The sequence below is a fragment of the Dromiciops gliroides genome, chromosome 3 (genome assembly GCF_019393635.1).
Source record: "Dromiciops gliroides isolate mDroGli1 chromosome 3, mDroGli1.pri, whole genome shotgun sequence".
NCBI classification, from domain to species: domain Eukaryota; kingdom Metazoa; phylum Chordata; class Mammalia; order Microbiotheria; family Microbiotheriidae; genus Dromiciops; species Dromiciops gliroides.
Window position 1 is genome coordinate 272046799 of NC_057863.1, and position 13013 is coordinate 272059811.

General features: G+C 38.9%; 1 protein-coding gene across 8 annotated transcripts in view; it reads left to right on the forward strand.

Annotated features, from left to right (window-relative positions):
• PWP2 (PWP2 small subunit processome component) overlaps positions 1-13013 on the forward strand; it is a 58263-nt gene that overhangs the window by 13167 nt on the left and 32083 nt on the right. For all 8 annotated transcript variants that reach the window (XR_006355735.1, XR_006355736.1, XR_006355737.1 and 5 more), the window contains 5 exons: positions 635-867; positions 5904-6047; positions 8202-8272; positions 11005-11141; positions 12118-12266. Coding sequence is in view for 5 of the 8 variants with exons in the window: in XM_043997017.1 (XP_043852952.1) it covers positions 635-867; positions 5904-6047; positions 8202-8272; positions 11005-11141; positions 12118-12266 (734 nt within the window). In the remaining 3 variants the exon portion in view is untranslated. The remainder of the gene's footprint in view (positions 1-634; positions 868-5903; positions 6048-8201; positions 8273-11004; positions 11142-12117; positions 12267-13013) is intronic.

The following is a 13013-nucleotide window of genomic DNA, read 5'->3' on the forward strand; positions in this document are numbered from 1 at the left end:
GAAATTCTTGGGTACTCTGTTTTAAAGAGTTCTGTAATTGTGGAGAGAATATTAATGTCAGATTCTTAATTTTTGAAGGCAGAGTGATAAAGAGACAAAAAAGGTAGAAAACAGTTTCTGAGGGCAAAAATGTCTGTTTCTTCCTTTAGTTTCTAAAGTTACTATGATGTGAACTGCATCGCCCCAAATTTTTTTGATGAATTTCTTTTCAAGACATTCTGTTACCCCACCACTCAGTTTGCCAAGAAAAGATTTTGTGTATCAATTGATTAGGTCTTTTTTTCCATTCTTTTTTTTTTTTTGGTGGGGCAACGAGGGTTAAGTGACTTGCCCATGGTCACACAGCTAGTGTCAAGTGTCTGAGTCCGGCTGGATTTGAACTCAGGTCCTTCTGAATACAGGGCCAATGCTTTATCCACTGCGCCACCTAGCTGCCTCTTTTTTTCCTTTCTTTTAAAAAATTCTATATTGAGAGCAGTGCCTTAGACTTAATAGACACTTAATTTTTGATAAATTGAATTGATTTCTTATTGTAATTACTTCCTTTTCTTTGTGAATTCCATGGGGATGGGGATGGGGGAAGCTGGCAGGCACCTGTCACCTTTTTGCTCACCTGTATATTTTGGTGTGACAGCTGTACACTTTGAGCCAAGATGGGACACTCTGCGTGTGGCAGTGTGACACCGAGCTAGACGGCCTGAAGTTGAAAGCTCCTAAAGGTTGGCAGGCAGATGTGCTGCAGAGGAATAAGGAGGAAGAGGAGGAGGAGGAGGATGACATAGAAAAACAGGACAATACCATTCGTGGAAAAACTGTTCCAGAGGATGAAAAGAAAAAGGACAAAGTGAAATATTCACATGTGGCAAAGTGAGTGATCTTCTCTTCTCCATGCTCTTGTTGAAAGAATTAAATTCAATAACTATCTTTCCTACAGGTATATTAGGCACCTCCTGTGGGGATTGCCAGAGACCAGGATGGGGTAACCCATATGCTCGGCTATTTCTACATCTGGCCATTTTGGTACATCATCAAGCCTCTGTCACTCTCTGACCTCCTCTTCCATTGTTCTGTATGGAACTCCCTTTCTATTCCTAACAAACTGCGTTTCCTTTTTTACTCCTGTTTTCTTGCAATAATACAAGCCTCCCCTCCCCCAGGAGACACGGTGTCCCTGGTCACTTCCTCTAGTACTTGTCTCAGAGGGCTAGGCATGCTTGTTGCTGCTCATCCTTGCTTCTGCGTCTCCCCTGTCAGGTACACTTGGCAGGTTCTCCTCTGGGGTTTATTCCATCCAGGTATTTATTTCATCCTCTACTTAGATCCTGGAGGCAGTTAGCTACCAACCAGCCCCAAGGTTATTATTCTCTCTTGTTTGCAAGTTTTGTCCCAGACTATTCTTTTACATCCCAACTCTTGTCCTTGTATCTGGAGAATTCGGTTTACATATTGAGCCCCTTCAAATACCTTTGCTTCGCACTGCCTCAGTTTTCTTCATGTCTCATGATCTGTACCTTTACTTCATATCAGCCACTCTCAGGCATGGTCTGTCATCTCCCACAAGTATTCCTTGTCCATTCTAATTCATACAATCTGTGACAATGAAATTCTCTCTGAGGATGACCTTCAAGGCCTTCTCTCTCTCCCTGTGACACACTTCTCTTAAAACTATTCTTTACTTCAATCTCTAGTAACTGTTCTTCCCTGCCGCCTTAGACCAGAGCCCCTGCCATGGCCTCCCTTTTTCCCCTTTAACACTGCAGTGCTGTAGTTTTCCAGTTTAGCTGTTCCCTTGGATCCCTGGCCCCTTGTCCTTTTTTTTTTTTTTTAATTGACAACAGTAAAATTTAATGTTACTTGGATTTACGGTCAACTTTTATTATTATACCATAAAGCATGATTGAGCATGGAAAAAACATCTTCATGAACTAAGTTAATTAAATACCTGTTTCTTTAAAAATGACATGATAGGGAAATGAATAATTCTATTTTAAAAAAAGATGCCTACTTTGATGGTGCAGGAAAAAAAGCAAGCTTTTGCTCTCTACAGAACACACAGTGACAGTGTAAAACTTGCCACATTTGTTGCATTGCTGACCACTTTGCCACATTGTGGACCACTTTCCTTAACAAACCCCATTCCCTCATTATTTCTACCATACACCTCTGCTCCTACTCAAATGCTGTTGAGGGCTGCTAAAGGAGTCTGTATTTGTCCACTGCGAAGTTATGATATGTAATCTCAGCTGGCCCCTCATGTATCAATCCTTTTCTTCTCCATTCTGCTCCCCACACCATTTGTTCCATATCTTCTCTCCTTGGGTCTCTCTTCCCCTTGCTCTCAGCCGAGGATTTTGTCTCCACACAAAGCCATTCTCATAATTCAGACCCTCATCACTTACTAGGGTAGTTCAGCAGCCTCTTAATTTGTCTTCATACCTCTAGTCTCTCCCCTCTTTACTTTGTTCTTTGCATAGCCATGAAAGTGACATTCCTAGAGCACAGGGCTGACTGGGTCATTCCTCTCTTCAAGAATCTCCTGTGTCTTCCCATTTTTTCTAGAGCAAATCAGAATTCCTTTGACGTTTGAAACTTCACAGTATGGCCACAACCTGTATTTCTAGTTTGATTGCTCATTACTCTATGTCATGCCCTCTACCTTCCTGTAAAAGTGACTTACTGTTTGTTGTACACAAGATGGCCCTACATGCCTGAGGTGTTCTCCTTCATCTCTGCCTTGTGGAAGCCCTAGCTCCTTACAAGGCTCAGCTCAAATGCCTCCTCCTGCAAGAGATCTTTCCTGATCCTTTAATCATTCATTCTCCCCTTCCCCCAATTACTTTGTATTTATTTGGTATATACATGACTTATCTTTATACATGTTTTATAACATCATAAAATTCTAAGGGACCTTATAGACTCTCTGGTTCCACCCTCTTTTTTTTTTTTTAAAACAGATGAAGAACTGAGTCTAAGAGAAGTCGTGACTTACCCAAGGTTGCCCGGGTAGCAAGTTGTAGACCTGGGGTTAGAACCAGGGCTGGAATTTAAATAAGGCCCTTTACCTCCAGATCATTCTTTTGCACTGTACTGTGCTGCCTCCTCAGCAGCATGTAAGCGTCATTAGAGCAGAGGCGGCTTCTTTTGTCCTTGAATCTCTAGCGCATGCTTAATAATTGTTCATGGAATTGAATTGATCATTGAAATAGAGTAAGGAGCATGTGGTTCTGAAAACATTTTCCTCCCATCTGAAATGGGGAAATTTTTACAGAAATAAACCTTCCTTTGTAGCTAAGTCCAAATTGTTCATGCCTCCCTGAACTTTGGGAATTCGTTTTCCAATCAGTTTGTATGCGTTTGTGTGTCCCTGTATATGTTATAGTGAGATCAGAAGGAGCAAGAATTTGGTGAATTTTAATAGCTCTGCTGTAGGATTAAAAACTAACATGTCAAGAGCTAACATTAAGCACAAAAGAAGCATTTCCTCGCTCAGTTAAGGAATATTCCCAGTGACACTTTGAAGGAGTGTGGAAAAAGCTTGGGAGTTAGACAGCCTGTAGTCTAGTCCTACCTCTAGCTGTGGGACTAAGGGAAGGTCATTTTAAGCTTTTTGGATCTCTTTTCTCAACTGCAAAATGATTACATTGGACTGGATCAAAACTTCTTGAACTGTGGGTTGCAACCCCATATGGGATCACATAACTGAATTTGGGGGTCATGGAAAATTTGGCAACAGTAAAAGGTCATGTGTATACCTATTTTATATACCCACATACCTGTGGTTGTGTAAAAATTTCTCTGGTGAAAAGGGGTTTCTAGTGGAAAAAGTTTAAGAAGCTCTGGACTAGATGACCTCTGTAAGGGTCCCTTTTGTCACTAACATTCTATGGTTTCTTGTTACTTGTTCAGGGTGACTGAAAAACAAATACATAAATTGAGTGCTTTCCCTTCATTGTGATTTGACTTTAATATTTGTCCAACACCTCTTTGTTATATGGTGCTGTATATAAGCACTGTGGGGAACTGTTGTAAAAATAGAACAGTGTGATATAAACTCCTTACATGGTGTGGTACAAGAAAGGAATGTTATAGGAGGTAAGATTTATAAAGGAGAAGTGAATGTGTGCTGAAGTGGTCAGAGGAATATTGGAGGAGGTGAACTTAACTGTCTTTTAAAAAAAATAGTATTTTTTTCCCCACTTAAAATTTTTAACATTCATTTAAAAAGAACTGTGAATTCCAAATTTTTCTCCCTCCCTCCCCTGCCGTAACTGTGACTTTTGAAAATGGATTTGAGTAAGTGAGGAAGAGAGCAAGAACAAAAATCATAGCCAGAATGCTTTCATGGACAAATGTGAGGAAAAAGTGGTCATGATGGTATTGCAGGAGAAGACTCTTGAAAGCCATAAGGAGAGAGGAGCTATGTAATGGGATACTGACCATTGGCTAACCCATGGGCCACCTTGGAGCCATGCACTATACACTACTGGTTACTGGTGTAGAGAATGGAGAGGTTCTAGAAGATAACAATCTCGGCGTTTATGCTTTTCAAAACTAAGTTTTTGTAACATTTAGATTTATTTAAGGGAACCAACATGGCACAGTTAGAAATATTCAGGATCTGAAGGCAAAGGACTTAAGTTTGGGTCCTAGCTCTGCCATTTGTGTGTCTGTAACCTTGGACAAGTCATTTAACCCCCTGGTCCTCAGTTTGTTGTTGTTCAGCCATGTCTGACTCTTCCTGACCCCTTTTGGGGTTTTCTTGGCAAAGATACTGGAGTTTGCCATTTCCTCCAGCTCATTTTGCAGATAAGGGAACTGAGGCAAACAGGATTATGTGACTTGCCCTAGTAAGTGTCTGAGGCCAGATTTGAACTCAGAAGATGAGTTTTCCTGACACCAGGCTGGATTGGACTTGATGACCTGTAAGGTCCTTTCCAGCGCTTATTCTATGATCCTATGTCCAGTATAATCCCTAACACACTCTTTCTGGATAATTGGGGCCTGCTTCTTTAACATCCCATGGAATTATCTAGGATATCCCCAGCCCTAAAACTAACAAACTCTGGAAAGATGAATTCAGAATTGCCAGAGGCCTATCCTGTAATTCGTTTGTTCTGCTCATGTGGGTCTTAACAAATATAGCTTTATGTTGTAGTTACCTATGTATTCCTTGAGAAGAGCAGGACATGGTAGCTAGGGGCCAGGCCATAAAGTTAGGAAGACCTGATTTCAAGTCCTGTCTCTAACAGAGTAGTTCTATGACCTGGCATAAAAAAAGTAATCTCTTAGTGCCCCAGGCAGCTCTCTTAGGAGCACATGTTAGAGATGAATCTTCAGTCTGCATCAGTGGTAGAATTTCTACACCAAGAGTTGCTTCACACTGATGAAATCATAGATTTGGACTCCAAAAAGGGGTCTGCTTTATTCCCCAGTGCTCTATTGTAAACTTTTGGAAGACATGGGTTGTCTCTTATTTCTTTGTTCCCTAAGAACCTAACACACATTGCCTTACATGCTTGATAAAGATATTTTTGGGAGGGAGCTGGTGAGATAGAACAGTTTGAAAGTTGATGTCACAGTTCAGACCTGAGCTGTGATGTGGTAGTAGTGCTGAAGAGAGAGATATAATACACACTGCAAAAGGATTTCAGATTCATGTGGAATCTCATAGGAGAAGGCACTTTAATTGTGGGCAGTAGAAAGAAGGTCATCACTACCACATAGTTTGGCCTGGTCATAAGAATTGTATTCACATTCTATTAAATTGAACTGTTTTGTCAGGTTGTGTCCATATGAAATATCCAAATAATTGAGGCAAGTGTATTGGGATTTTGTGTATGTGCGTAGCCACCTGAATTTTTTTCTGACTTAACTACATTTCTTTGATCTTCACATTGATTTAGGTACTTTTTCAACAAAGAGGGAGATTTTAATAATCTTACATCTGCTGCATATCACAAGAAAACTCACCTTCTAGTCACTGGCTTTGCTTCTGGAATCTTTCATTTACATGAACTACCTGAGTTCAACCTCATCCACTCCCTGAGGTGAGTTAATTTGCCAACTGTGGTGGTATATATTGGGAAGTCTGCTACAGCCCAACTCTTCAAAGTGCTGACAAAGTGAAAGAGCTTTTGAGTTAGCTGAGAGTACTCAGACCAAAGAGTACTAGCATTGATATTTTTCCAACTACATGATAAAGTTTTCTTTTGCTCTGTGACAGAATTTCTGTAGTAAGGAATAATCCATTATAATAAGCTATTAGGGAGTCAGGCCAGCCCAGGAAGTTCAAAAATAAATATATTTTAAGAAAAACATACACCTACACGAATTTTATATTACGTGGTACATTCCAAAGAGAATTAAGATTTCAAAGCTTGTACATGGTCAGGTTGCTTAAATTTATTTATTCACATGTCCCATATTAGAGAATACATTTTGCACAGTGACAGCAATATAGTTGATCTCTGATTTAGAAATTTGGTGTTAAATATTTATTGGTAATTTAACTCATTGTCTTTCAGTCAGCTTAAATTTTCTTGTTTGGTTGGGCGTTTTTCCCCTTAAATCTTTTTTAGTGACTTTTTTGGTGGGATATGGTTGGTAGAGTTGACTTACTATAATCTTTTGTCATCTTTCTGATAGTACCACTCTATAATATATATTTTTTTTAAGTAAACATTTTTTTTTTTGTGGGGCCATGAGGGTTAAGTGACTTGCCCAGGGTCACACAGCCAGCAAGTGTAAGTGTCTGAGGCCAGACTTGAACTTAGATCCTCCTGAATACAGGGCCGGTGCTCTATCCACTCTGCTATCTAGCTGCCCCTAAACATTTTTATTTATAGTTTTGACTTCCAATTTTTATCCCTCTTTCCCTTCCCTCCTCTCTGTTGCAGTAAGCAATCAGATATGGGTTATACATGTATGATTATGTAAAACATTATTATTAGTCATTTTAGTCATTTCATGTTTTTTTGTTTTTGTTTTTTTTTTTTAGTGAGGCAATTGGGGTTAAGTGACTTGCCCAGGGTCAAACAGCTAGTAAGTGTTAAGTGTCTGAGGCTGGATTTGAACTCAGGTACTCCTGACTTCAGGACCGGTGCTCTATCCACTGCGCCATCTAGCTGCCCCCATATTAGTCATTTCATACAAGAAAACTTGAATAAAAGAAAAAAATGAAAGAAAGTGAAAAATAGCATGCTTCAGTCTATATGTTCCATCAATATCAGTTCTTTCTTTGGAGGTGGATAGTATGTTTCATCACTAATCCTTTGGGATTGTCTCTTGGATCATTGTATTGTTGAGGATAGTTAAGTTATTCACAGTTCTTCATCAAACAGTATTGCTGTCTCTGTGCACAACGTTCTTTTGGTTCAGCTCATTTCACTATACATCAGTTCATACAAGTCTTTCCAGGCCTTTCTGAAATCATCCTGCTTTTCATTTCTTATAGCACAATAATATTCCATCACAATCATATACCACAGTTTGATTAGCCATTCTTCAATTGATGGGCATTCCTTTGATTTCCAATTCTTAGCCACCACAGAAAGAGCTGCTATAAATATTTGTTTGTTTTTGTTTTTTTAGTGAGGCAATCGGGGTTAAGTGACTTGCCCAGGGTCACACAGCTAGTAAGTGTTAAGTGTCTGAGGCCAGATTTGAACTCAGGTACTCCTGACTCCAGGTCCGGTGCTCTATCCGCTGCTATAAATATTTTTGTACAAATCACTCTATGATTTCTGAAGCAATTTAGAATATAGGTATTTCATTCATTTTGCCTTAGAATGCCCATTGAATTATTGCTGACTTCGATAATGTAATATATGAGCAGTCTCATCATCATCATAGCTAGTATTTATGTGGCACTTCAAGGTTTGCAAAGAGCTTTATAAATAAAATTTTACTTTATCTTCACAACAATAAGAGAGTCTTATTATCCACATTTTACAAATGAGGAAACCGAGGCAGGAACTGGTTAAGTGACTTGTTTACTCAGTCTTACAGCTAGTTAAGTGTCTGAGGCTGGACTGGAGCTTAGGCTTTGCCTCCTCTAGGCCCAGAATTCACTCCACTATACCACTTATCTGCCTTGTAAAGTGTGTATTCACAAAAATTAACTTGATCTCAGAAAACTTTAGTTAGAATTGCCCTTTGTTCTTTGTTCTCCCTCTTTACATTTATTTTGGTCTTTCCTTTAGTATTTCAGATCAGAAGATTGCATCTATTTCTATCAACAGCACAGGAGACTGGATCGCTTTTGGATGTCCAGGTTTGTATCTCTTGAGTTAGGCCACACGCAGAAGCATATTCACTTTAGTCTTGTCCCCAACAGACTTGGGCTTAGCTGCTGGGACTGAGGTTAAAGCTTCAGGTTGTTGAAACTAGTGCAATTTCTTGGGCAGCATAAGCCAAGTCACACACCCTTTACTATCAAGAAAAGGCTCAGATAATACCCGAGGTGGCTGCGGCTTCCTTTACCATATTTGTTATTTGTAACCGGACTTGAAGGGAGTCATGTCTGACTTCAGATAGAAGGTTTTGTGCATGACAAGAAATAAGTCAGAGTTCTAAATTTTGAGCTTTTTGTTGTTTATTTTCAAGATTTTTTATTTGGTTATGAACTTAAAATGTCAACAAACACTTCATTATACAAAGAAGTACAGAAAAAGAGGATCTTATGTGAAAATGAATTTCTTTTATGTACATTTTGTGGGGATTTTTTTGTTTTTGTTTTTTACTATGTATTAAATTTAACATGCTAGTACCCACGTGGCCCCATTCATCTGTGTCCCCTTCTGACTGGCTATCTTCTGACCATTTAAAAAATGTTTCATTGGTGCCTTTTCTTTCATTTTTTTTCTTTTCATTACTATCATCACACACCAATTCCTGCACCACTTACATGGTCCTGTCTCTCCCCACATACTCCCAATCAAAGCCCTTCCTTGTGACAGGAATAGTTTTTTTTTTTCTTTTTTTTTTGGGGGGGGGGCAATTGGGGTTAAGTAACTTGCCCAGAGTCACACAGCTAGTAAGAGTCAAGTGTCTGAGGCCGGATTTAAACTCAGGTCCTCCTGACTCTAGGGCTGGTGCCTTATCCACTGCGCCACCTAGCTGCCCCTAGATTCCCTCTTTTGTAATCAGTAAGTATAGTCAAGAAAGACTATTCCACACATTGACTTTGTCTGAAAATATGTATCTCATTTTGTTCCTCTAGTTTCACTCATTTAAGAAGTCAGAAACATCATAAGTCTTCTGGAGTTGCATGAAGTCTTTCAAAGTTATTTTTCTTTCTAAAGCTGATGATAATTTACAATCTTTCCCGTTCTACTCATTTTTTGCATGAGGCAGCTAGGTGGTACAGAGGATAGAGTGCTGGGCCTGGAGTCAGGAAGACTTGAGTTTAAATCCAGCCTCACACACTTACTAGCTATATGACCCTGGCCAAGTCACTTACCCTCTATTTGCTTCAGTTTCCTCAACTATAAAATGGGGATAGTAATAGCACCTATCTCATGAGGATCCAATATTTGTAAAGTGCTTAGCATAGTGCTTGGCACCTAGTAGGCACCATAAAAATGCTTATTCTCTTCTTCCTATCCTATTTATGCAAATCTTTGTAGCTTTTTTCTTTTCTTTTTCTTAATTCTCTAAAGGCAATAATATTCTACTTCATTCATATACCATAATTTATTCAGCTATTCTTCAGTTGATGGATGCCCACTTTGTTTTCAGTCATTGAAACAACAAAAAGTGTTTCCATAAATATTTTGTATATATGGGACCTTTCCCTCTATATAAAGATTTTACCTTTATAATGGTAACCCTGGGTCAAATGATATACATTACTTTTTGACTCCAAATTGCTTTCCAGAATGGGTGGATTAATCACAGCTCCATCATCAGTGTACTTGTTTTCCTAGAATCTTTCCAATTTTCTGTCATCTTTGTCAGTATAATGCATGTAAGGTGGGACCCTCAGACCTTTTAATTTTCATTTCTCTCTTCAGTGATTCAGAACCTTTTTTCATATGGTTGTTGATAGCTTGGCTTTTTTCCCATGAGAACTGGCTGTTCATGTCCTTTAGCCACTTATCTATTGGGGAATGACTCTTGTTCTTTTATATTATATAAATCAATTCCCTGTATGTCTTGTATATTAAGCTTTACATCGAAGCAGCTAGGTGGCACTGTGGATAGAGAACCGGCCCTGGAGTCAAAAGGACCTGAGTTCAAATTTGGCTTCAGACACTTCACACCAGCTTTATGACCCTGGACAAGTCACTGAACCCTGATTGCCTCATAAACAAAACAAAATAAAAACTTACATCACAGAAATTTGCTACAAAGATTTGTTACCACTTTTCCCCCCCTTTCATTCATTTTGTTTGTGCAAAACCTTTTCAATTTTATGTAATGAGAATTAGCCATTTTTTGCTGAATCTTCTCTAATTTTTTTTATGCTGTGACCTTTTGTTTATAGGTCATGTAGCCATTTTGTGATGATTGGTGGTATATAGTATAAGATTGTTGGTCTCAACCTACTTTTTTCCATACTGCTTTCCAGGTTTCCTAGCAATTTTTCTTATGTAGATAATCATTATGACCAAGTATAGACTACCCTCTTTTGAAGGAGGAAAGCAGGTAACCTCCAGTTAAATTCTGCTGTCATCTTTGTGAGGGCACTTCTCCATATTTCCTGTTGCTCCTAGATGACCACCTAAGACTTCTCTCTTAGAGCCATCATTTTAGCCCCATAGTATGTTTTTTCATGAGCACTAAAGTAGAGCAGCAGCATCCCAGCAAACCAGAGCACAGTTTAAGAAGCAGCGGTTTCTTTCCCCCTCTCCTCTGGGATGAATGTGTTGAATATACTTATAGATCTGATGTCTGATTCTAGTCCTTGGGTGTGTGGGGGCATGAGAAATAAATTTACTACAGAAGTGGATTCATTCATGTACTCAGTTTCTTTCTTCTAGTGGTGTGTTTGTTGGTCTCCAGGTCTGGGTCAGCTGCTGGTGTGGGAATGGCAAAGTGAGTCCTATGTTCTCAAGCAGCAAGGTCATTTCAACAGCATGGTATCTCTGGCCTATTCTCCTGATGGACAGTACATAGTGACTGGTGGCATTGATGGAAAAGTAAGCTGGGAATTTATTATTAGCTGTAGTTAAAACCAATCTTAGCCTCTTTTTGTAAGGCTTCAAGGTAGTGTAAGTTGCTCATTCCAGTGGTGCCTTTGAAAGATCTATTCCATCTCATGTTGCTTAACTAATTCACTAATTCACAGATACTCCTTGAGGAGTGTATATGTGCAGTCTACTCATCATCCCATGAATCTGAAATCGTATTTATACAGCTGTAATTTAATTCATAGAAAGAACTGAGTAACTCTTTGTTTCTTCCAATCTAAGAAATAAACAATTTAACAACTTAACTGTGTGTGGCTAAGTCTAAGTATTAATTTATTTTGGAATTTTTATTCCTGTTAAAATTCAGTCTTTTTTGTATATGTCACTGTTTGGTGGTATTTAATTTTCTATGGTCAGCATCACTATTTAAGTCCCTACCGTATTAGTAAAGTACAATTTGTGCTTCCAGACTTTATATTATGGAGTGATTTGTTTGTGTGTCCTTTTCAGTTACACAAACTTTTCTGCCTATCTTTTTTTTTAACCTTTTGGCCATTATGTCTCTGTTTTGGTTGACAAGGTAGATGGGGGTTAAGACTAGGAGGGACCATATTGCTCTTCCCAGTTTGTTACCTCTGATCTTGAACTCTGTGGTGGTGGTGGTGGTGTCTTTAACCCTTGGCACCAGCATGAGAGTATGAGGTGTGACAACATTAGTGCCACAGAAATTTGAGAATATATTTCAGTAAGCTCAATTCTTCAGTGCTCACTAGCTTATTTCCTGTACTCTGAAGTAAAAGAAGCCTTCTGACATGGGATTATAAGAGTATAACATTCAGCTCTTTTAAACAGCAAGTTACAGAAAAATATGTAATAAATATCTGTAATTGAATTCATTGTTGAACATTAATCGCTCTTGGGGGGGGTGACTTGTGAGAATATTATAAAGTCCACTGAGATCTTCCACAAACTGTTTCTGTTGCAGGTGAAAGTATGGAACACCTTAAGTGGGTTCTGCTTTGTCACATTCACGGAGCACAACAGTGGAGTCACATCTGTGACATTCACCTCTACAGGTTATGTTATTGTTAGTGCTTCTCTGGATGGAACAGTGCGTGCATTTGACCTTCACAGGTAAAGTTAATTCTTATGTTATATTAAAATGTAGACTCAGAATTTTAGAACTAGAAGGTACCTTACGGTGATCTACGAGAGCTCTCATTTTATAGATAGTAAGGCCCAGAACAGCTTTTCTCAATTTTTTCTACTTACTGGCTGAAATTTAGGATGGTGAAAAATGTATGTTGTCAGTGTTCTTGGGAACCACAGCATTGTTTCTGAAACACAGGTTGCTTGAGCATAGAACCAGAATAGCATCATAGAATCTCAACATTGGAAGAAACCTAATGATTTTCTGGGCAGCCCTTTGTCTTCTCTAGTTTCTTCAACTCATTTTCACATGATTTCTTCTTCTGTTCCTTCACCATCTTGGTTGCCCTACTCTGAATGTTGATCCATATGTCAGTATCCTTATTCATGGCTCCTACAATGTGGGGTGAATAAAGCAGAGTACAGTGAGACTGTTATAACCTTTGCCCTGGATACTGTGCTTCTTTTAATGCCCAAGTCAAGTTGGGGTTTTTGGATACCATGTCACAATTGACTCATATAGCACCGATCCCCTAGATTTGTTTTGCAAACATGCCTAGGCTTTTCTCTTCCATTTTGTACTTGTGAAGTTGATTTTTTTGAACACTTGTAGGGCTTGATATCTATCCCTATTACATTTCAGCTTATAATTCTAGCCTATTGAGAGCTCTTTGTATACTGACTTCATGTAGCATGCTAGATGCAATGCCTACCTAGTATTTGAACATGCAT